The 24,163-nt window shown below is 41.7% G+C and overlaps 1 protein-coding gene across 3 annotated transcripts in view; it reads right to left on the bottom strand.

Moving 5' to 3' along the window:
- Positions 1–540: 540 nt before the first annotated feature.
- The window catches only part of kirrel1a (kirre like nephrin family adhesion molecule 1a), a 47,861-nt gene continuing 24,238 nt past the window's right edge, over positions 541–24,163 (bottom strand). Inside the window, exons 3-15 of one of the 3 annotated variants that reach the window (XM_049568063.1) lie at positions 19,538–19,687; positions 19,295–19,452; positions 19,020–19,170; positions 18,571–18,676; positions 17,403–17,551; positions 17,086–17,213; positions 14,640–14,766; positions 14,253–14,353; positions 9,304–9,520; positions 9,020–9,124; positions 8,610–8,737; positions 8,217–8,330; positions 541–3,105 (exon numbers count right to left, since the gene is read on the bottom strand). In XM_049568063.1, the coding sequence (XP_049424020.1) occupies positions 2,407–3,105; positions 8,217–8,330; positions 8,610–8,737; positions 9,020–9,124; positions 9,304–9,520; positions 14,253–14,353; positions 14,640–14,766; positions 17,086–17,213; positions 17,403–17,551; positions 18,571–18,676; positions 19,020–19,170; positions 19,295–19,452; positions 19,538–19,687 (2,333 nt within the window). In that variant the 3' untranslated portion in view covers positions 541–2,406. Of the gene's footprint in view, positions 3,106–8,216; positions 8,331–8,609; positions 8,738–9,016; positions 9,125–9,303; positions 9,521–14,252; positions 14,354–14,639; positions 14,767–17,085; positions 17,214–17,402; positions 17,552–18,570; positions 18,677–19,019; positions 19,171–19,294; positions 19,453–19,537; positions 19,688–24,163 lie in introns of all 3 variants that reach the window. The other 2 variants (XM_049568064.1, XM_049568062.1) reach the window with 2 other exon arrangements.

The raw sequence follows: 24,163 nt of genomic DNA on the forward strand, positions 1-24,163 counted from the left end.
ATTGACACTGTAGGAGACTCCTCAGCTGTGATTGGCTGTTTCCATTCAGGAGCAGCAGACTCTTGCAAATGCCATTAGGAGCACTAGGAGGAGACATAGGAACATAATTTCCTCAAAGATTATATGTTTCATGTACAACTCTCAGGATATAGTGACAGTTTCAGCAAATATCACAAAAAGATTTTTTTCATAATAAAGTCACCTACTGTAGCTTTAAAGAATGAAGCCCCTATTTTATCTTTAGAAGACCCTGCGATCACATACCTGACAGTAGTTTCTATTGCTTACTTTTTGGAGCCCATGCTGTGAATTTGTCATGAAGAAACATGGATAAAATTAATCAGAATATCAGGTATTAAAGGTATATTTCAAACTGATATTATACCTCATACTGCTCTGTCTAATCATAAAACAAAGACTTAAAATGTAGTCTCCATCCCAGCTGACACTGGTGTTGCCAACACAAAACAATGAACTTGTACATTTTAGCCCTTCTGTCCAAAGATGACAAACTCTGCTTATTTATAAAAAACAGTGCTTTTATTTATGTAATACTGTGGAAAAATAATTACATACCATTTTTAAAAAATATTGAAGATAATGAAATTAAAAAATGAGAGTTTGATAACGTTCGTTGTACATCTTTTGAACAGTTGTCTCTGCTACGAAGAACAGTACAATAAGATAAACATTGGATTTTTCTAAATTCAAAGACACAATAATACAGGATACAGTCCTACCAGAGGTATAAAAGTACTGTAACAGGATTGTGAGAGAAATGATATGGACATATACTGAAACACACACCCGCACACTTAGACACAGACATGCACACACGCACACATACTGTATACACACGGATATGCATACAATAGCCGAGCACGCGCTTGAGTTGGGCGCTGCGTGTTTACAGTATGCTTCCCATACACGCGCAGTCATTCACACATCTATACAAACACACTGTACAAATCGATGTGCGTGCCAATGCCCACACACTCCCTCTTGATCTCTCTCTCTCTCTCTCTCTCTCACACTCGCACACCCACTCACTCGCAGTCATACACTACTACATGTCAATATTGTGGACAAGCCTTCATTGAACCTCTCCATACACATTCTCCTCCGGCCGTTTTGGCAGACAGACGATGAGGAATGATTCAAAATGGAAATGTACGACATGTTCCCCTATAAGGCCACTCAGTTCTAAACCCAACATCTGTGTTTTTCTCTCTCTCTGTCTGCACCAAGCTTGTAGTTAGGAGCTCTGAGAAAAAGGCTCCAGCCTACGAAAATGTCTGGGAATGACTCAAGGCCCCAAGCCTGGTTTGTAAAGCAACAGTCACCAATAGAAGGAGCTTCTACTGCATATACATGGTCTAAGGTGAAGAACAACATGAACACTTGGCACTAGGTTTCTTTTGTACACTGATACACCCTTCTGAATTCAGGCTCTGCTGTTGACACAACTTTTCACTCCTGTCTCAGTGGAATCACCCAGGCGAACGCCCGAGTTAAAGTGGGCTCAAACTTTTGGTCCATACATACACATTACATGTTTTACATTGACAAAAATAATTCTGTAATGTTAAAAAATAGAATACAAAGCTCTAGTCTGGTGTGCAAATAAAAAGACATTACACAGATATAGATAAGGGACGTCTAAGCATGAATACTGTCGATGCAGTGCAAAATGATGACAACCCTCCCGACCCCACCCCGGCCCCCAACATACTCCCGCACGCCGCCTAACAGGCATGATGGCATGTACCACTGTACACAAGGGCATTCTGGGATGCTATATATATGTGCTCTATGATCACTGAATAAGACAACCAGCAAAAAAATTTATAAAATGGCGGCCAGAAATGACTTCCACTGGTTGAGGTTTCTCCCGATCGGCGTGTACCGTATTTGACAGTCAGCCAGTTTTGCCTTAAGACGTTCTCTCTCATCATTTACAAAGTCAGTTCATAGCAAAAGCTATGGGGCTCCGAAGATCTGTGATCTTTTGTCCTCTCTCTGGTTCTTGCTCTTTTCCCAGTCTTGATTGTGACTTGCGCCGTCCGCTCTTTCAGAGCTCGGATATACAAACACATCGGGAGTGAGGGAATTCAAAACTGTGTGGAATTTCCCTTCCCTGTCTCACTAAAACTCCTTCTTTTCCACTCGTCTCTTTCTCTCTCTCTGTGTTTCTCATACCCTCCCTGTCTCATGGGCATGGTCTTCTGACTCTGTGCGTGTGTGTGTGTGATGGTTTTTCTGTAGTTGTGTTCAGTAGGGCGTGTTCGTGTGCGAAAATGTGTGCGTGTAAATCTATGGTTGTGTGTGTGTTTAGATGTGACACTATTTATAAGATGCTTCCTCATGCTCTGCTAAGACTGTGAGGTGTTTATGCGTCTCTCTGTCTCACACGTGAGTCTGCATCCTCTGTGTGTGTCGGCTGTGGGAGTAGTCAGAGTGTTGCGAGGTGTAGGAGAAGCGAGTGGAGCTGCCGTACTTCCCTAGTCCAGTCTCTGATCCCGAGGGAGCGGGACCCCCGGGACCCACACCGACCCCGGGGCTCCCAACCCCGGGTCCCACCCCAGGTCCCACCCCAGGTCCCACCCCAGATCCCACCCCGTACATTTCATAGGATGGCCCAGCCTCCAGCGGGGCCAGGCTGGACGGGGCGAAACCCATGCGGTAGGTCTGGTAATGCGAGGGGTATCCGTAGTTGTCGTAGGCCAGCTGGGAAGTGGAGTCCAGGAGGCTGCAGTCTCCCGGGAAGTCGCTGGCCACGGGGGCAGGGTTAGGCGGGGGCTGCTGGCTCTGGCCCGCACGCGTGAAGGTGTTGAACTGGGCGTAGCTGATGTGGGAAAGTCTAGAGGGGGGCCGGGGGTCGTAACAGGCCTGGGGGCGGCCAGGGGAGGTGAGGGGGCCAGGGGGACCAGGGGCTCCTCCACTGGCTGTGGCCCCTGAGCCTCCGGCACTGCTGCTTATAGATGCAGCTCCCCCTGGTGTTCCTGCAGGGGAGCGGTAGTCAGAATAGTGCAAGGTGGAGCGGGAGGCCGGGCGGCCTTCATCATGGGTGGAGGCTCGCACGTTGTAGTAGCCATTGGTGGGGTCCTGAAGAGACAAACAGCAAGAGACAACATAGAGTGAGCATCAAAATAAGATATAACGAGGGGGATACAAATCTAAATGCCAGTGCATCCCATCACCAGAATAAATGTTGACATTGTATGTTTGTGTGAACGATGGAAACGTTACATTTGTATGTTATTATCTAGCAGATACGTTCAAGAACACTTGGTTGACGTGTGTTTATGTTTAGGTACAAAAAACATGTGGTTATGTTTGGAAAAGATCATGTTTTAGCTTGAAATACCCATTTTGGGTGCTAAAAGTCACCAGAAGACACAGCAATGCCTCTGTAAAAACAACCACTCTTTGTGGCAATACCTCGGCTGGGAACGCAGCATTGTCTTGGTAAAAAAACACCCATGTTTGGTGGCTAAGAGCTGTTGGAAATGTCGCAATGACATGCTTAAAAAACAATCAGGTTTGTTGGTTTTGAACAGTGGTCTGCAGCTTGGCAGGCGTCTTGCCTTGGTCCCACGCCATACACCATCCACTCCACCTCATGATTACAAAGTCAGTTCATACACTATGACACTTTAGGGACGTTGATATAATATGTATGAAACATACAAGAGTAACAATTGATTTCCTTCTAGCGACTGGGCTGGTCTGTGTATAGATCTTAGGGTCAGAAGGCTTCTATAATTATGTTTTGTTCCTTCCTGATCCCCAAAGAGATATTCTCTTGTAGAAGGTCAGAGGTCAGGGTCAACTGTGTGTCTGGAGCTGGTCAGCATCCAGGTCCAGATTCCTTCAGCTGGTGCTGTGAGGGCAGTTTGCTCTCTTTTTTTTGTGACTCAGCTGCCTGAGATCAGACTCTAAGTCTCTTTTCAGATATGCATGCAAATCACTATGTAAGCAAAAATTCCAATGACACTAACTGCATGGGCAAATTACATGTTACAACTGTAAGAATAACGCACCAAGACTGGCATCCCAGGGCAGCCTCTTAAGTGATTCCAACATTCAAAAGATCTTTCATGTGCTTTTTACCCATCAACTTTTAAAAGACAGTGTTGGTAAATGTTAACAGGGTGCAATCTTGAACTCCTGTAGACCTTGTGGCTTTTTAATAAATCCTATGGCATAATGATGAAATCTAAATATATTGCACAGTGAAAGAAAGAGAACAGTTTAGGATGTTGTCATTTGTATGTTATCATGTGATCCTGTTACCGGTCCAGACCACTCAAGATCAAATTCGGCTGTTTGTGGCCCACGAACTAAAATGAGTTGTCACAATCCTGCCTTACTGTACCAATAAAATGGACGACACATCTCCATTTCCTCCCACTGTCAAAAAATGAAGCCAAAATCGCAGCCATCTTGTGTTGATGACTTCATTTAAGAACCAGAGTCTACGCCGTAGCGACCTCAGTGGTATTGTCTGACCAGTTGGGCGCACACAGCTGTCGATCATGACGCCAAATCCCCTTTTTATAGCATCAAAGAACTAATTAAAACCAATGTTATAAGGAAAAGGAACACTTGAATGTACATTAGTGTGATGCTTAAAACGACAGAAACCATCTTTGGGAAAAATTTATTTCATGTTAATTTGATTCTTAAGTTAGGCCCAGGTCTCATCTGCTTATGTAGAGGGGGCAGGGTTTATGATTTACACTGCAGCCAGCCACCAGCGGGCAATCAGGATGTTTTGGCTTCACTTTTGGGGAGCTGTCATCTCAGTCTATGGTGTATACTAATACCAGCTTTCATAGTATACTGTTTTTATGGTTTGTATACAAGAAATGAATGTACTTTAGCATACAAATGATAATAATAAGAGATTTTTTGACCAGTTAACAAAAAGAAAGCACAGAACAAACAAACAGAAACTCAAGTTTTGTCCATTTGTGCTCAAAGCTTCCATGAGTTGAAGCATCCATGTTTATCTTGAGGCCTCTCCAGCAGTAGGGTGGATCCCTGCCAACATGCATGTTGGTCCCAGATTGTCTGGGTGAAGCAAGGACGCTCTCCTTGCTCACAACACCCACTTCATCTTGCTCTACCATTATTTCTGACATCATTCTGCCATCTCATTGTCTCTCATGTACCCAACTGCTCCCCCCATCCAACTTTGTTTCACTGCTTTGGTGCTTCAGGCGGCGGGGAGGAAAAAAAAAACAGTCTGGCTGAGGCTGTTGTCGGGGTGATCTAACCATCTCCTGGGGTGGATTCATGTCTGTGTTTCTTCAAAGTGATCCGAGGCAGCACTCCAGCTAGAGGGGTGGTGTGTTTGCCCTCACAAAATATTCATGGGGGGGAGTTTCAGCAGAACATTTTGGCAGCTTTATGCGTGAAAATGCATTCATCACCTAAGCCCAGCCCCACGGTGTCAAAATGTATAAATGATTCATGCCAGCTGAATGGGCAGAGTACGCCTAAACATCCTTTATCGTTTTTTCTTTTTGTTTCGGTCCAATTTGAATAGTTTTGTCTCTATTTTACAAGAACATAATATTCTAAACAATCACATAAGCTGGACTGAGTGAAGGGAGGAGAAGACAAAAGGAGCTTCAGCAATTTAAGAGAGGCCGTCTGAACTGCAAAATATTTGTTGTCTTACATATCCTGCTCTAATATTCTCACAGAGATTGAGTGCAACACTAAGTGTGAAGGTCACTAAATTAGGAAACAGAAATATTCACTGCTGGAAAGATTGTCTTTTCATAAAACTGGGCTGTAATAGAAAGATGCAAACAAGTGCTGCTTAGTTTTACAGTTTGATCTGACTTGGTCTTAGTTTGAGTGAGAGAGGGTGGCATCTGTCTTTATCCATCTGCCTCTTTCCTCTTTGGGTTCATCCCTACATGCCTCCTCAACTCCTATATCCTTGGAAGCTGCCATATTCAAGGACGTCCCAACTCCTTCAATGCACTTGGAGGAGTCGAGGAGAGAGGAGGCTTTCAGAGGGGAGAGAAGCAAGGATACACAAGTACAGTCTTCGTGGAAGTCTTTTACCGACCCACAGGCTATCTTATTGAATATCAGCTTTTGATTGGATGCTGCAGCTGATCAGACTAATCTGATGCATCACAACATCACTGGAGTTACATTCCAGAGGGAGGACAGATAAGAGATTAAACTCAAGTGTATCACTACCATTTGGTTTCTGATTCACCATCTAGTTAAAAATTTGAACAAGAAAAGGAGCATAAACGACTTTCTTCATTTATTGGAAAGATTTTTCTTTTCACAATGTCACTTCCCCCATTAACTTTTATTATGGATACAGTCAAAGTCAGAGAAAGTGTGTCTGTCTGCAAGAAACACTTTATACAACAGTGATCGTCATTTCCATTCGGTCACATGGGAGGCTGATCATTCCTGTGTGTCGGGTTGATGAGTTACAGAATTTAAATTTTCTGTCAAACATTTAGCCTAATAAATAATTTCCAGTGTTAAAAAGACACCATAATCATATTCTGGGTTATTAAATAATTTATATACATATATACATACACATGTACGTATATATACTGCTCTCATCAGTTAAGGTATTGGGATCTACTCTGTGTTCGTGGTGGTGGGCATACGAAAATGTGGAAGTACAAGCTTTAGTTAGAGCGACAGCCCCTAGAGTCAGCGATAATCTGCTGGATTTTTGCTGACTCTAGGTGATGAGCAGGGAGATCTGGGTGCTGGTAAGGTGAAGGGAAGTTCACCACAGTTCATTTACATATGCTACCCACATTGGTATAACACAGTGCTGGTTAAAAATTGAAAAAGTACCCCTTTAATGTATAAAACAAAATAACATTTAAAGAGAAAAAGTGAATTTTAAGCTTTATATAGTGCTTAATTGTTACAGATGTTGTTCCAAACACCAGTTTGTTCTCCAGTTTGAATGAACTGGGACTTATTTGCTAATTTGATTCTGCTTTTTCAGGGTGTCTACACTTAAATTCAATGCTTTTTAGGACTTTTTCAAGATACATTTTAACCAAATTTAAGACTTAAGTTTTTTAGACGAATCATCTTCTCTAATTCAAGCATTACAGGTAAGTTATACGGTCACACGCAGAGGTAAGTTTTATGTAGGAATATGGTTATTAGATTAAGTTAGGTTAATCCATATTTTGTCAACTGGTAAGTGGAGGCATAAAGGAAAAAGACCAGAAATGTGGACTTCCACACCTTTTGACCAAAAGATGATAAAAAGATGGATAAATGAAATTAGATAAAATGTTTATGTCATTTAAGAACTCACAAATTTAAGTGTATTTAATGATTTTAAGGTCTAATATTTATAAAACTGAATTTAAGATCTTTAAGGATTCTTTTAAGGACTTGTAGACGCCCGGTTTTGGCATTAACCCTGCATCAAAGTTTGACTTGTACAATCCACTATCAAAAACCAGACTGGACTCCCTCCTCTTTGTCTTCCTCTGCCTATTTCAGATGCACATGTGCGCCCTCTAGAGGGTTAAGCATGAAATTAAAAAATAACAATTTGGATTTTTTTTTTTAAATTGAATTTTAACTTCATTTTTTAAAACATATATCAGACTGAAGCATCACATTTAAATATGAAATCCAGTTCTTTTCAGGGGAAGTGAAGTTGCAATTTCTGTTACAGAAGTGAAACAAACATTTTTGAGATGAATCAGTGGTCAGTTGGGATTAAATATTAATGACTGAAGCTTCATTTATAGCACAAAACCCTCAAAAAATAATATTGTATTGTTCATGTGACTATGTCTGTCTGGTAGATACTCTCAGTGTCATCCTGGGTGGCACCACTTCCACCAGAAAAGAAACGCTGTACATCATTGGATGAAAGTCATCACTCAGAGTCACCATGTCAGTAATGATTAGGATATTTGCAGCCCTTTGAGATATAATTAGAATGAAACCTTGCACCAAAATGAACTCCACAAGACCTCACATTGACTTTGGCATCATTTTATTATTAATGTTTCGTGAATTTTGCCTTGGTATTGAACATACTGGTGGTTTATTTTTACCCTTTTCTGTACCTGTGATTGCACACCTTCTCTGTATTTTGTAAGTCTTTCAGTAGGAAAAAAGTGAGTTTGTTTAGATTTTGAAGACTTCCTGCTTTGATATAAGTGAGTGTTTAATGAGCTCACCTTAAGGTCATACTCCTGGCGGGTGTCCAGGGTGTCACTGCGGAGGTCAGACTTGAGCTCTATGTCATCTTTAAAGGGCTGATTGGAAGGAGAGAAGGACACAGAGGGGAGAAACTAAACCGTCAAACAACAAAACAAAAACAAAAAGGAGGAGAGAAGGTGCCATAACAAAACAGAAGAGGGAAGGAGCCAACAGAGTATGACAGGAAAAGAGAAAATGGAATTAAAAGTGTTAAAAGGAGCGATTGCAGGGGAAAACACAGAGCTTGTTTTCAGTCAAAAGGTACAGTGCGGCATAGGGAGAGGTTACTGAGTTAATCTGAGGTTTTTTCTAAGACTACAGGCTGTGTAAACAGTGTCCGGCCCAAGCACACATATCCCGCTGCTGCTCACCGAGTACATGGCCTTGACCATGCGCGATGCCGTGGACACGCTGCCGGAGTCCTCCTCCAAGCTGTGGGTCTCCTTGTTTATCGTCTCCACCTTGATGTCGGGCTTACCCAGCGTGACCCCGCGCCGACCTGGAAGCAAAACACGGCAAGGTTGAATACAGCTGGACACACGCATCGTGGCTGGTGTGTTTTCATGAGCTGGAGGAGCAAGTTCAGAGGGGACCCACATCCATATGGTGGAGAGGTGGTGGTTTTAGGTGTTTGATTTTATTTGGTTTGCTGCAAGTTATGTGGTCTGGTGATGAACATTTTAACCATAATTCTCCAATAAAAACATGGACACTTGTACTGTACATGCAGATGTGGTCTTTATATGTATGTGTGAGGCACATGGAGAGTATGACTCACTGCCTTTGCGCTGCCGGTAGAAGATCAGAACGAGGACCAGTAGAAAGATGAACAGGAGGATGGTAGAGCCCACTGTCCCACCAGCTATTATCCCCACTGGGACTTCCTCTGAAAGAAGGAGGAGAGAATAAGAGAGAGACAGAGAGAGATGGAGGGAATGCAAGAATGCAAATGTCTGTCAGTAGCTGCACAATCAAGAATTTAATGCAACAAATACATCTTACGAAAACAAAACTGTATGCTGCCTAGCTCATTAAATTTTCAAATAGTGAATTCATAAAACGCACCGGTCTCCTCCAGCGTGATGATCATGGTGCCTGGGCCAAACGAGTTCCAAGCCGTGCAGTTGTAGGTGGACAGGAAGTCAGACTCCATCACGTTGTTGATGGTGAGGGTAGAGAGGACGCCCCCGCCCTCCGCTGATGGTTTGCTCTGCTCCACTGTGTACCTCTCCAACAGCGTCCCCTTTTCCTTCTCCCACACATTCTCCTTCCACGCCCACACCTGCAGCACACACACACACACACACACGCATAATAGATTATATCAAAATTAATTTGGGAGGGATTTATTTTACTTGGGTAAGTTGTGACGGGACATGTTTTCAGGATTTTAATCGATCAGTGAACTGCGACTGTAACAAGCCATTTACCAGTAAAACCACTTCAAACAGAGCTTTAATATCAGATTTTCAATGTTCTACAATTATACAGTACATTATCAAATCACCCACAGTCAAGTCCCATCTCTCGCCTGAGCACCATGGGTGCCAGGGCTTTCAGCTGCACTGCCCCCAGGCTCTGGAACTCCCTACCTCCACACATTCGACAGTCTGACAGCATAACATCCTTCAAATCCCTTCACAAAACTCACCTATTCTAACTGGCTTATTATGCACTCTGACTCTAACACTACAACACTATATTATTATGTGTAAACACAGACGAACACATTGGTCTGCAATAGTGTTGTCATGATACCAAAATCTTTGTTTCGGTACCAATATCAATATGAATTTCGATACTTTTCGATACTCTTCGGTACTTTTCCTGAGGAAAAGTCCTTTTGGATACAAACCTTTAGAACAATAAATAGTAGGGGTGTAACAGTACCAAAAAAATCATGGTTCGGTAAGTACCTCGGTACGGACGTCACAGTTTGGTAACTTACACACCACTTGCGCAATCTGTGCTCCAATAGGAACAAGAAAGGCGTTTATGTGCATAAATGAGTAAAATAAATTAACTAAATTAATGAATTGAATTAATTTCAAAGTACCGGTATTTTCCAAATGCAGTATAGTACCATTTGGAATACTCTATTACCGCGGTACTATTTTAGTACTGGTATACCGTGGAACACTAGTCTGCAATGTTATATGTGTCTACAATATCATTCTTATCAGGGTATAAAAAGATCATCTGACAGTGTATGTTGCTTCTCAAGTCCATAGTAGGTCATGAAATTCAGAATTCATTTCGAAAAATGTAATGCATTCTGTGTGTCATTTTGTCACATGAATTTGTAATTTTATTCTGTTGGTCTATTCTGTACATGACATCTATTACATGTCTGTTAGTCCTGGAAGAGGAACCCCTCTTCTGTTGCTCTTCCCATGGTTTCTTCCAGTTTTTTTAACCCCATTAACAAGTTATTTGATGGGTGAATTTTTAGTTATCCAAAGCGAGGGTCAGGGTTGTATACTGTACAGAATGTAAAGCCCCCTGAACCACAATCATGATTCATGCTATTAGGCAATATATGCGTAAATTAAACTGACTTGACTTGACAAGAAAGTGAATGAACTTCTTACCAAGAATGTTGAACTATTCCTTTAAAGGGATAGTGCACCCAAAAATGAAAATTCAGCCATTATCTACTCACCCATATGCCGACGGAGGCGCTGGTGAAGTTTTAGAGTGCTCACATCCCTTGCGGAGATCGGCGGGTGGAGCAGCTAGTACACCTAATGGCAGACGGCGCCCCAGACTAACGTCCAAAAGCACAAAACTGAATCCACAAAGTATCTTCATACTGGTCATCCATAGTGATCCAAGTGTGCTGCATAAAAAGTTGTTTGGAAAAACGTCATATGAACTCTGTTTTTAGCCTCACTGTAGCCTGTAGCTCTGACTGCTTCTCTGTGCTCCGCATTCACGTGTGCACGCTCAGGGTGATCGGTGATGCATGGTCTCTGAAGAGCAGCAGTCTCGTCAGTACTAATGTCCAGATTCTCAAGTGCAGGCAGTCTGAGCAGCAAAGACTTTCCTCATCCGTTGGCATTGCTTTGCATTTGAAACAACTACACCACCAGGTTTCCAGTGCTCAACTCTGGTATTCTGCGGCTGGTTGAGGGTTAGGCTCATGAGCTGCGGCGGCTGCTTCATCCAGTAGCCTGAGTTCCGTGCGTATACTCGGGCTCAAACAAATACGGCTCAACAAAGAAATGCTGTTCCTCCTCAATTTCAAAGTCTTCAGACATGTTGGGCTGTACTTTGCTAAAAGACTGTAGTGCAAATTATCTTTTAGCTCTGTGGTTACATTGTCTCTCCCTGCGGTGCACGTGTCACGTGATGTAAACATGGGTGAGCAAAGCTCATGCTTTCGCTGGTCTCGCGCAGGCGTGCACACGTGAACGCGGAGCACAGAGAAGCAGTCAGAGCTACAGGCTACAGTGAGGCTAAAAACAGAGTTCATATGACGTTTTTCCAAACAACTTTTTATGTCGCGGCTGCAGCACACTTGGATCACTATGGATGAGCAGTATGGATCTTGGACATTAGTCTGGGGCGCCGTCTACCATTAAGTGTGCTAGCCGCTCCACCAGCCGATTTCCGCAAGGGATGTGAGGACTCTAAAACTTCACCAGGGCCTCCGTCGGCATATGGGTGAGTAGATAATGGCTGAATTTTCATTTTTGGGTGCACTATCCCTTTAAGGACAGCTATTATAGCATTGTATTACACTACTTAAAAAACCTTTCCCATATTTGTGCATGGATGTACAAAGAGAGCTGGATACAGAGTCGGAGTTGGGCCCAGTTCATTCCTATGAAAGTCGCTCAGTGGCACATGAAGCCAAAAAAGTTGGACTTCCCGGGTATAAAATTGCCCGCGTCTTTCGTATCGTTGGGCCCATAGAACAAGAACACGAGAGACTTTTGCCAGCTGAGCTAACTTCCAGTTTAGCCCTCCGCTTACTTGGTTGGGGTTAAATGATTTAATCATGCAGTGTTTATACACTCCCAAATGTTATCAAACCAAATGGATCAAATGCTGATAGTGAAACGACTCATTTCATGGGGGTTGACACGCTCGAAAAAAGGAATCTAATATCTACAGACATCTCTGTCACAGTGTAAGTCTATGGGAAAAAAGTTGTTGGGCGCAATGGCATCACAAGATAGATCCAGAAGTTGTAGTTACATGATTTGGCCACTGGGTGTTTAAGCCCCGCAGAGAACTGTCAGGCATTGAAGCCAATTGGACATAGTGGACAAACTGTGGAATGAACTGGACCCGTCATGTGATGCCAATGGGCCCAAAAAAAGAAAAGAGCCACACAATTAAATCATTTTATTCTCTATTCAAGTTAGCGGAGGGCTAACCCTGAAGTTAGCCGATCAACTGTTGGGAGTCTGTAGTGCGCCCGCTCTATAGGCCCCACAATGCAGATGTTATGTGTAATTTTACACCCTGTAAGCCAAACTTTTTTGGCTTCATGTGCCACTGAGCAACTTTATTTAGGAATGAACAGGGCCCCGCCTCCAAGTTCTCTTTATACATCCATGGAACCACTACAGAAAGGGTATTGCAATACAATGCTTTAATGGCTGTTCTTGAAAAAGTAGTCCAACATTCTGGGTAAGAAGTCCATTCATGAAAAAATGGACACCAGTGTCATGTCTGTATAGTAAATATCCCATCTAAAGTCCTGTCTTCACCATGGATTTAATTTGCTGTTACCTCTTGTCCCACGCATAAAATGTTTTAAGAAAACCTCACTCTAATCCCATAAAGTTTGGGGTTCTCTTTTGAATTTCATGGAAAATCTTAATGTAAAACTGTGTACTACCATTCCTGTGTATATGGTGTTTTGTTTTATTTTGCTTTTTAATGAATTGATCCATATTTGTGTTTGTGTTTTCTGATGTTATTGTGACTCTGAAACATTGTAAAGCCATCTCAGTATAAATATTTGTAAAGGAGAATGACTTTTTTTGACACGAAAAATTTTAAATTAAGGATAAAAAAAAGAAAAATACAGGTTTCATATATTTCATCAAATCAGGGTGACTGGTTGATATGATATTTAGTGGAAAAGGCATTATTGGCCATATACTATATATGCGTCCAACTTAAACACATACTGTAGGAAGGTATGACAGAAATAGACCTCATAACTTCACATCAAGTACACACGTAAACACTTGCGTGACTTGCTCAAACCAGCAACAGTTTGTATGTTTCTGCAGCCAGAAGTGGAGGTGGGTGGGGGTGACTGAGCTGGTGAGAATCTTGCACATTCTCCAACTTTAAAGCCACTAAAAGCAGCTGTATTATTCAGCATTGAAGTACTGTACTAAGGCCAGTTAATTATGCATAAGCCCACATGTTCCCATAATCTGCCCACTTATTCCAGAGGAGGATAATCTCCTGGCTGTGGCGTTTACTGGGACAACTGTTCCTCTTCACTCCTTTATATTTTATAAATCTTTTTCTGTCCCAACCTCCGCCGCCTGCATTAGGAGTGCGCACTGGGAGTCAGGACGGATCAGTCACAGAGGCTGGGGAGCCGAGGAACTACTACTACTGCATCTCTGTGATACAGCCAAGCGGAGAAAGCATCCGGGGCCGATTCCTGACGCAGGAGCTAAAAGCAGCCCAGCTTAGTGTTAGTGTTAGTGTTGGTTTGTTTATGTGATGGGATGGAGGGAAATTCTGTGAGAGTTTAAGGGTGAGTCACCACTCAAAAAGAAAAAGGGGACAGCGCCTAAAAGCATTTACCGTGCAGGAGTGGAGCCATTTAGGAACAGGAAGGTACAGTAACAGTAAAACACAAATCGCTGTCAGGCTAAAAGCTACAACCTTGTGCTCTTTGTGATCGAAGCCTTTCCTTGTTTAGCTTTTCTTTTTGTCTGAATAATTAACGCTGGGATTAAAATTTGGACATTTTCATCGTGGGTCTGGTGACAGAAATATTTCATAGCACTCATGTTTCATATCTTTTCACTTACAATCTTATCTGGAGGAGGTGTGCTGGCTATGTAGCATTTCACCTCTCCTCTCTCCCCTCTCACTGCATATTGGACTGGATCACTGGAGATGATGGGAGGACCTGTAATGGCAAAAAAAATGAGATATGAGAGTGTATGTGAAAGAAAGAATTACAAGAAATTACACTCAAAATATATAAAAAAAAATCATACAAAAGCAAGGTTTTTTTTCCAAAGCACTGACCTTACCAAGGCTGTTCAAGAGGAATTGTATTATTTTTAAAATAAATGGCCATCACTTTGGACATACAACATTTTTTTTCAATTACTGACAAGCTGACCTTTTAGAAAGAACATGGTTTTCCTCTACAAGCAGTGATACATTAAATTGTGTGGATGTTTTCTGACCGTTGACGGTGAGCGTGACCTCAGTCTCTCCTACTCCAATCCGTGGGACGATGGCCTTACATACATACTGGCCTGCATCCGCCTGGCTCACCGACTTCAGATACAGCTGGTTGCTGTTACTCAGAACCTGTGGGGGAGTGAAAAAGAAATATAAACAAGACAAATCTGCTAAACAACAGGAGGGGTTAAACAAAATAAAAGGAGAAGAGAGGCTAATGTGCTATTGTACCTCCCCTTAATATTGTACCACATCATGTTGCATATTTGCACGCCTGGCCTTATTTGAGAATGTGTGTTCTACTACTCTGACCCTGACGGGCTAACAATGCAAACTTGCACATCCGCTTTTAACCCATCACAAAGGTTTTGCAGTTGCCTAGCAACCACATCCATCGGAAAATTAGCTGTGGGAAAATTATGGCTAAATATGTAACCACCTAGAGAGAGAGAGATACCTGAACAAGGCTGATTACATAGATGTAGGTGTAAGTCAGTCCACAGTCTGCTCAGGCAGATTCCATTTACTGTGCTGTAACTGTCTTGTCTTTAGTCCTTGTATTGACTGTAGTTTAATGACAGTCACGGTACACACTTATTAGACATGTCTTTAGCCTGTGGCTGGTGTACACAGTAGATTTTAATATAAAAAACAGTGATGGTTAACTTATAAAATGAAAATATTTTGAGAGTTAAATGAAAGGATTGAGACCACTCTCATGTCTGTACTGTAGATATGACACTAGAGCCAGCACTGTCACTTCACCTTTATATACTTTACTCATTAAGCATATACATTCCTGTTTATTTCCTTTTATAATCTTCTTTTTTATACATATTTAAAGGCTCTGTTTGGAACATTCAGAGCATTATTATAGCAGCAAACCAATATTTACTGTTAGGGTTGGCACATTTTCAGTTTTCACTACATGATTATGGCCAAAAAAGGCTATAATAATGATGTTATTGCAATATTTATAGACAATTTGAAACTAATGATAATTTTAATAATAATGCTATCAGTCAAATTCATCTTTAACTTTGCTCATTGTGCATTTTGGCAAATGAATTACACTCAAAATACATCTGTAAGGAGGTGGAGAGGGAATCTGTAACCATAACTGGACAAAAGCGTACAAAAAGAGCAATTACTCTTAATTGGTGGTGAAAAGGAAACCAGATGGCATTGAGAGAGGAAGATGAAGTGAGAATGAAAAGAAACAGAAATGATTTAAAGGTCCAGTGTGTGAGATTTAAGCAGGCTGAGTGGCCTCTAGTGGTAAGGATTGCAGATTGCAACCAGCCGCAACTTCTCCTGGTTAGAATTACTGCAGCATTCATTGTTCCAGAGGTTTTTACCGGGAGCCAAATTAGCTGCAGAGGTCGCTACCTCTCCAAAATAAACGGATGTGGTGATTTAAACACTGAGTAGAGCAGTTTAACTTAAAAAATAAATCTGTCTTTTTCAGATACTCTCATCGCAGAGGAGCTGCTAACAATGGTGGCCAACGCAAAAACGCGTATGGCTCTATCGAGAGCCAGTGTTTGGTTTGGCGATTCTGGGCTACTGTAGAAACATGACAGTGCAACAGGCGATGATACACTAAAGAAAACACGCTGATTATAGAATATTAAATTTCTGCTTGTCTATATCCACCTTAATCCTACACAGTGTTTTTCAAGAGATGATTAATTATAACATAATATTATCTTTCGTGTGTTATTAACATGATATCAAAATTTCATTTTTAAATATTATATTTATCATTAATGCCAGTATATCGCAATACCCCTAAGAATATAGTGGAGTAATGCCGTCCTGAGCAGACACTGAAGTCACGCTCGCTCTGTGTGTGTTGTAATCCGAGTTTCTCTGTGGTTTGCTGTGGTAGGCCAGTCCAGCCATGCGTACATGTTAGTGCATACGCGTATCCAACGTCGCTGCTTTGCATTGCGCTCAAATGGCGGTTACTGCTGATATTGGGATGGTGTCGTCACAGAAGCTTAGCACCTATCCTCTGGTTGCCCCCCCTGATTAACTGGTTACCAGTGGTAAGAAAATCCACCTACCAGCAAAAGCTAATCAAACCCCCGTAAAACCACAGCAGTCATTTCTACACTTCAGGTTTTGTTTGGATTAAACAAGATAAAAACATGTTAATTAGTGAACTATAAGTTGCTGGTAGGCAGATTTAGTTATATAACTATATCACACTCATTGCACTTATTAAATGTAATCCTGATAAAAGGAATACAAGACAAAGGAAAAAGTGGAATGGAGAGAAATAGGTCATGGCAGGGAAGAAGAGAAGAAAGATGTCTATGTGTACAGACAAGACATTTCCCCTGAATGACAGGCTGCTTTTGTAAACACGGGAGAAGAAAGCGTGAACTGTAAAAACAGTGTGAATACAAGAACAGAGGAAAGCGTGGGCTCTCAGCTTCTTACCATGTTTGAACCCTTTTTGAACCAGGTGAGCGTGAGCGGAGGGTTTCCAGCCCATTTGCAGTTAAGGGTGACATCGGAGTCAACGTCTACAGTTTTTGGCTGCGGCTCCACCAACAGAATTGGACCGACTGGAGACACAGAAACACAGAAAGGGATGTTGTGCTTGAGTAATAATGCAGTAGCACTTAAGAGGAGAAGCTGCTCAGAGGAAACAGAAACACAACAATGGTGTGTTTTATCCCTCTGACTCCAGACGGTAGTGAGTGATGCAAGCCACAAGTGACTGAACAAGGTGAGATGAGTATTGTGTGACTCACAGTGAACGTCCACCAGGATGCTGACGTTGGTCTTTCCAACAGCGTTGAAAACCAGACAGGAGACGGGCTCAGTGAAGAAGGAGTGGTCAGCCTTGGTTGTGAACACACTCTCCCTGGCACCCTGAAGCACCACGCCCCCCTTAGCCCACCTGAGGATAAAATGTTTTTAACAATCAAGAACAACATGTAACATAAATGCAAAGCACAAATATTCAAATTTGGCCTATGTGGCTACTTACACCTGGAAGTGTATGGCATACGGACAGAAGCAAGCACCCATTTGTCTGTAGTCAACAATGCTACTTACACCCGGAGTATACACTTGGGTGTAAATAGTCAAATTTAGCTTTTACAACCTGGAAATTCTGCTATATACAGCTGGATGTAAATAGCCAAATTTGGGTGTTCACACTACGAAAATTCACTATTTACACCCGGTTGCGAATAGCTAAATTCTGCTATTTACACTATGGAAATCTGAATATTTATATCCATGTGTACATTACCAAATTCAGCTATTTATTCTGCTTTATACACCAGCGTGTGGCTATTTGCACCTGGGAAATTCTACTTTATATATCAGTGTTTAAAAAACTAAATTCAACTATAAACACCCAAAAATGTAACTATTACACATCCTTGCAACGTTGAAATATGATGTTAACACATACGGGTCTATTCAGCTATTCTGCTAAAGTTTATGTACACAAAGTGCATTTAGCCATTTTATAGTATAACGTCGACTTACTCTGAAATTATTAAGCCATTGTCTACTCAAACAAAACTCGGACCTCGGTCTCCTATGTGGGCTTTGTCGCTATTAATACTACATCACATGACTTTCTGGTGGAAGATCTGTCCGTTTTTTCTCCCAAACTTACCATTTTAATTTCAGATAATATCGAGATTAGCTAGTACTAGCCCTAACCATAAAACCAAACCACCTCTGACCTCAAGGCATCCACTTGACAACTACTAGCATATCACAGCATGCAATGGGATCAATGATTACGCATGTGGGTTATGGGTGTAAAAAGCCTAATAGCTGCAGTGTGACTATTCTCACCAGGTGCAAATAAACACTCCATTTAAAAGCAAAGTAAAGAAACACAAACATTTTTAAACAAACCCAGAATAAAATTCAACATTTCTGACATAGGATGCAGACCTGTAGCCCATAATAGGAGGGTTGGCGTGAGCCTGGCAGGTGAAGGTGACTCTGTCCCCCTCCAGGACAGAGCGAGGCTCAATGGACAAGGTCACTGTGGGTGGATCTGGAAGAGAGGGAGAGAGGGAGACTCACATAACAACTACATCTAATGTATGCTGCAATCTGGAGGACAGTTAGATGCAAAATGGCTGCCATGCATTACTTAATAACAGCTATAAAACATTCAGCTCCCGGCAGATGTTTTATGTTTTAAAATGTGATGCTGTGTTGCTTTTAATTAGACTGAAATATTAAAAATACTCATTTATGTAGTAATTAGCAGGATGGTGTAATTATATATTGTGTTAAAAATGACATTTTTCACTGGTAATGTAATACATTTCATGTTTTTGCAAATACCCACAAAGCTATGATACTTTTTGAGTCAATATTATTTGATTACTTACGGTGTACGTTGAGGGTGACAGTTGTGCTTTTGCCAGTAGGAACAGCCAGGTTGGTGGCCACACAGCTGTAGTTCCTCCCAGTGTCAGTGTCGACAGGCTGAATGGGCAGGTAGCTACGTGTGGTCACCCTCTTCCTGTCTGGAAGCACTTCCTGATGATGGAGGGCAGATAGACATTGATGAAACATTTACAATACAGATCAAAACTGTCAAACACTTCATGAACGCGTGAGTGTGTGTGTGTCTTGGGGAACGTGATCCTTATTTTAGACTTACAGTGGTACTGGCAGCCCCCTCCACAGGCAGACCATCTTTAAGCCACTCGATCATAGAAGGTGGTTTGGCCCCTCGAGACACACAGCTCAGGTTGTAGGACTCCCCCGCATTCAGCAACACCTCCGGACCCCCATCGATCACCGGGTCGTCTGGGGGGACTGGAGTGAGAGAGGAGAGTGTCAGAAACACACATCATCTCATAAAGTTTCTATAGCACACTTACACACACGCACACAAACGTACTGAGGACAGTGAGTTTGGCCCTCCTGGACCTCAGAGCGGCATCAGGGGCCTGGCACTCGTACAGAGAGTCATCAGACAGATCAGCTGACAGGATCTCCAGGTTGTACTGGCCCAACTCTTGCACGCGCAGAACACGGTACCTGGGCCAGGCTGAGACACACAGAGATTAAGAGGTTAATAATCAGAATGGTGTTTATAGGGCACAGACATAAGATAGAGGTCCACTGTAGACCTTCATGATGAATTTAAACAATCACTGTCTGGTTACAGTATAAAGTGAAACAACTTCCAGATTACTTAAGTTAACTCAACTCAAACTAAACTAAAAACTAAAACATGGTGTGAAAAAAATATTTCAGGTAACTCAGAGTTTTTAGTTAACTTAGGAAAAAAAACGAAACTCATTGAAACGATATTGTGGACTTACAAAACGGGACAAGTGTCTATATGGGACAGGCCTTTAATTCCTTTTAGATGGGAATTACAATCAAATTTTTTTTTTTTTTTTTTTTTTTTTAATCTAAACCAGTAGAAATATTACGTGTTTAAAAATTAGGCTTCAGATAATATATTAATTATGATATATATATATATATATATATATATATATATATGGGCGGCACGGTGGTGTGGTGGTTCGATCCCGGGCGTGGGAGCCCTTCTGTGCGGAGTTTGCATGTTCTCCCCGTGTCAGCGTGGGTTCTCTCCGGGCACTCCGGCTTCCTCCCACAGTCCAAAGACATGCAGATTGGGGACTAGGTTAATTGGCAACTCTAAATTGTCCGTAGGTGTGAATGTGAGTGTGAATGGTTGTTTGTCTCTATGTGTCAGCCCTGTGATAGTCTGGCGACCTGTCCAGGGTGTACCATGCCTCTCGCCCGATGTCAGCTGGGATAGGCTCCAGCCCCCCCGCGACCCTCAAGAGGATGAAGCGGTTAGAAGATGAATGAATGAATGAATATATATATATATATATATATGTATATATGTATATCATATCATATATACATATACATACATATATATATATATAAATAAATTATATGTATCAGAGAGAAAAAGTGACTTATGACACTGGTTTTATGGCCCCTGGCATACCAACACAACAGTACTTTATCCTGTTTAAACAATACTTACAACTTGGATCCATCTTTATGAAAAAAACCCTTTTGATTGATTTGATTGGTGGACCCTTACGGACTAAAGGAAACGAGGTATGGACATACAATTTGAAGTAGCCAACAACCCGCTTTTATACATCTGAATGAACTGCTTGGCAACCAGACCAGGCTTGTAATTGAAACAAGCCTTTATTTGTCAAAAATGCTAGTAAAAGGAGCTAGGCCTTTAATTGGAGTTTTAATGTATGTTTACTGAGACCGGGATGTGAATGCCTGGCAGTGAATTGCCTCACAAAATGTTTATTTGTGATGTAATATATATTATAGACTCAAAAATAAATAAAATAAATCTCTCCCCTGAAAAATACCCCCCATAATTATAATGAAAAACTAAAACTCATACTGAAACTAATAAAAACTAAATTAAAACTGAACATTTTTAAACAATAAAAACTAACTCACCCTGGACACTAACTAAACTAAACTGATTTGAAAACTACTCAACACCACAAGATATCTTATGTGCACAAGATAACTTCCCACAAAATAATTAACTTGTGCGTACAGGATAATAATTAGATCCCATATCATCTTTCGGGACTTTGGGGGCCCCACAAATTACAAAGATTAACAAAAATAAATAAATAAATAAATAAAATAAAAAAATACAAATATAAACTATAATAACTCTGCAAGGATTTCAAAAAGAGTGACAAAAATGAGACATATTCAGTCTTCTACTTGTGTTGAGCACAAAGTTATAGTCTCACAGTTCTTTACAAAAACCTTAAAATTCTCATCAGGATATTTTATTTTTTCCCGTTGTTCCTGTGTGTCATCTGTGCTGTCTGAAGGTGAATTCATGTCACTATATCTTTAATACTTTAGCTCTTAAAAACAAACTGCAAATTTGTCATGCTTCAGGATCCCCACATACCCATGTGGTCTGTATTAGAATTTGAAAAAATGCGACACCACGCAGCATGTGTCCGTTCATACTGATAAGAAAACATCAGGTCTGTGTCATACATGAAGCAAATCTCCAACTTTTTCGTTGTCAGTCTAAACAACACCAGAGAACTGCATGGCCACATGATGTGATAGATATGCAAATGTACAAACATAGACTTTCACACAATTGCACGATGCACACACAATCACACATGCCTCTCCAATCCTCCCTTTTCCCTTCCCCCATCCGCCACACAGACCCAGCTGTGTCACTGCTGTACATTCTCACCATTAGGTGGCATCCATGCTCTCTCTCACCAGCAGGGGGAAAAGATGAATGCATTATGACAGCAACGTTTTAGAGGACTCAAATCGACTCCAGTCTGTGGTGCAGAATTCATGTTTGCTGCCCAGACGTAGATCGCATGTGAAATTCTCTTTCCATGTGCGGCCTCTGAACCGAGCTTTGCTGCCTGCCTAACCTTGTGTGTCCTTGATTCTGCATGCATGTGTGCATGTGTGTGCCTTGTATATACGTGCATTTGCATGTGAAATGATGTGAGCGAGAAAGCGTATGAAAAGCCCAGAGAATGGGGGGGGGGGGGGGCAGAGGAGAGGGACAGAGCCTCATACACAAACACACATACACCCTGGTGTGTATGTGTACGTGTGCATGAAGCAGCCAGTGTTCATTCACATTTTTATTTAAAAGCTTTGGCTTGAAGCACTGGACCATTACAGTAACAATATGATTCAAAGAAAGGAGGGAGAAAGGGAGGAGGGACAGGAAGAATAGAGAAGGGATGGACGAGAGGAGGAGAGAAAGAAGGGACAGGAGAGTTGACAGGAAGAGGAGAGCATGAACGGAGAGTGTGTCAAGCAAGATGAGGCTGAGGAGAGAGACAAGGTAGAGAAGTTAAATGAAGAACAGGAGAGAGGGCTCAGTACAACAGAGGCAGCTCAAAGGAGGAGAACAAGAGGGAGAGAAAGGAACGAGGGAGCTTAGATGAGGAGGTCGCAGAGGAATAGCATGAGAGGAGAGGAGAGGAGAGGAGAGGAGAGGAGAGGAGAGGAGAGGAGAGGAGAGTGGAGGGGAGGGGAGGGGAGGGGAGGTACAAATGATTACAAAGGCCATAGAATTAAAAAATAAATCCAAAATCATAGAGTACAGTGCTTGAGGAGGGAGAATAGAAGAAAGGGAAAGAAAGGGGAGGAAAATATAAAAACCCAGAATATTAAAGCACAAAGTCTGGGGAAAACAACAGTAACATCCACAAAAAACAAGACAGCAGCATGTCACACATGATGCAGTCTCCCTCTGGACCAATCAGTTAAAAATATGCCCACTTGTTTTGACCAGTAATTGTGCAGCCCCCTTTGGGCTAATCAGTGCAATTCTGAAAATGCTGCAACACAAAGATGAGATGCATCGTTCCCCCAAGTTTTGTCAAAGTCAGACAAGCAGTGTCCTAAACTGTTTGTTGACAGACAGACTAAAGGGAGATTTAATAAATCAAACTGGAAGTTTCATCACTCGGGACACAAATGCAAAGACAAACTGGAGTGAAGAGTAAAGGCAGAAAGCTGTATGATAAAATGAAAGCTATGTATTAGCTGATGAATCTGCCTTTCTAATAAAAATAGCTCATATAACAGATATTAGCTGGTCAGTGTCACCCACTGCTGATGTGACAGAGGTGATGATGTGATGCTGCTTAGCCAAGTTGAAGGGTGTCACTCTTAAAATGTGCCCGAAGGAGCTTCCAGTTACCCATCAAACACTGGACGAGATGTGCAGCCAGAGTTACCATTAATAAATAAATAAATAAGTGCACAGTTTGTCACAACATGGTGTGACGGGGTAGCTGCAGTGGTAGTCTAACAGTAGCCTCTTGGCCAAAACTGCTCTGCTGGCTCAATCGAGCTGCAACTACAACATTCAGCAGCAAAAATATTTGGTCAGCATACATTAGCTGTCACAGTTACATACACGCAATGTCATACTGGTCTGGTGAAGCGTCTATTATTCAAAATGCTGTGACAAAGCTGTACATTTGGAAAAATTCCACATCTGTAACACATAGATGGCTCAGTCTAAGTACTGCTAGCAAACTTATTTGCTGGTATAAAGATACTTTTGATAGAGAGACAAAATTTTTAACATTACACAGGCTTCATTATTCACCAAGACTGAGGGGCAGGCTTTGTCTAAGCTCTCCCTTAATGTTTGAAACGCAACTGTGACAGGCAGGTATGCATATGTTTTGGAAATGTGCAGTGATACCGAAAGTTTGGGAGGAAGTGGAAGACAAGGTGGTAACCTTGATAAGATATGATTTGAATCTATCCACTTTTCAATGTATTCTGGCAGCCAAAGTGAACAGTTCAAGGTACAACCACAACACTAAACTGATCAGAATACTATATCATATACAGCAAGAAAGACTATTCTCAAATTCTGAATTTCTAAGGACATCCCTGCACTGGACCATTGGTGTGATGTACTAAAAAAACTCCCTCTGGAAAAGTGTGAGAGGAAGTGTCTTTTTGTTGT

Source organism: Epinephelus fuscoguttatus, linkage group LG23, assembly GCF_011397635.1.
Source record: "Epinephelus fuscoguttatus linkage group LG23, E.fuscoguttatus.final_Chr_v1".
NCBI classification, from domain to species: domain Eukaryota; kingdom Metazoa; phylum Chordata; class Actinopteri; order Perciformes; family Serranidae; genus Epinephelus; species Epinephelus fuscoguttatus.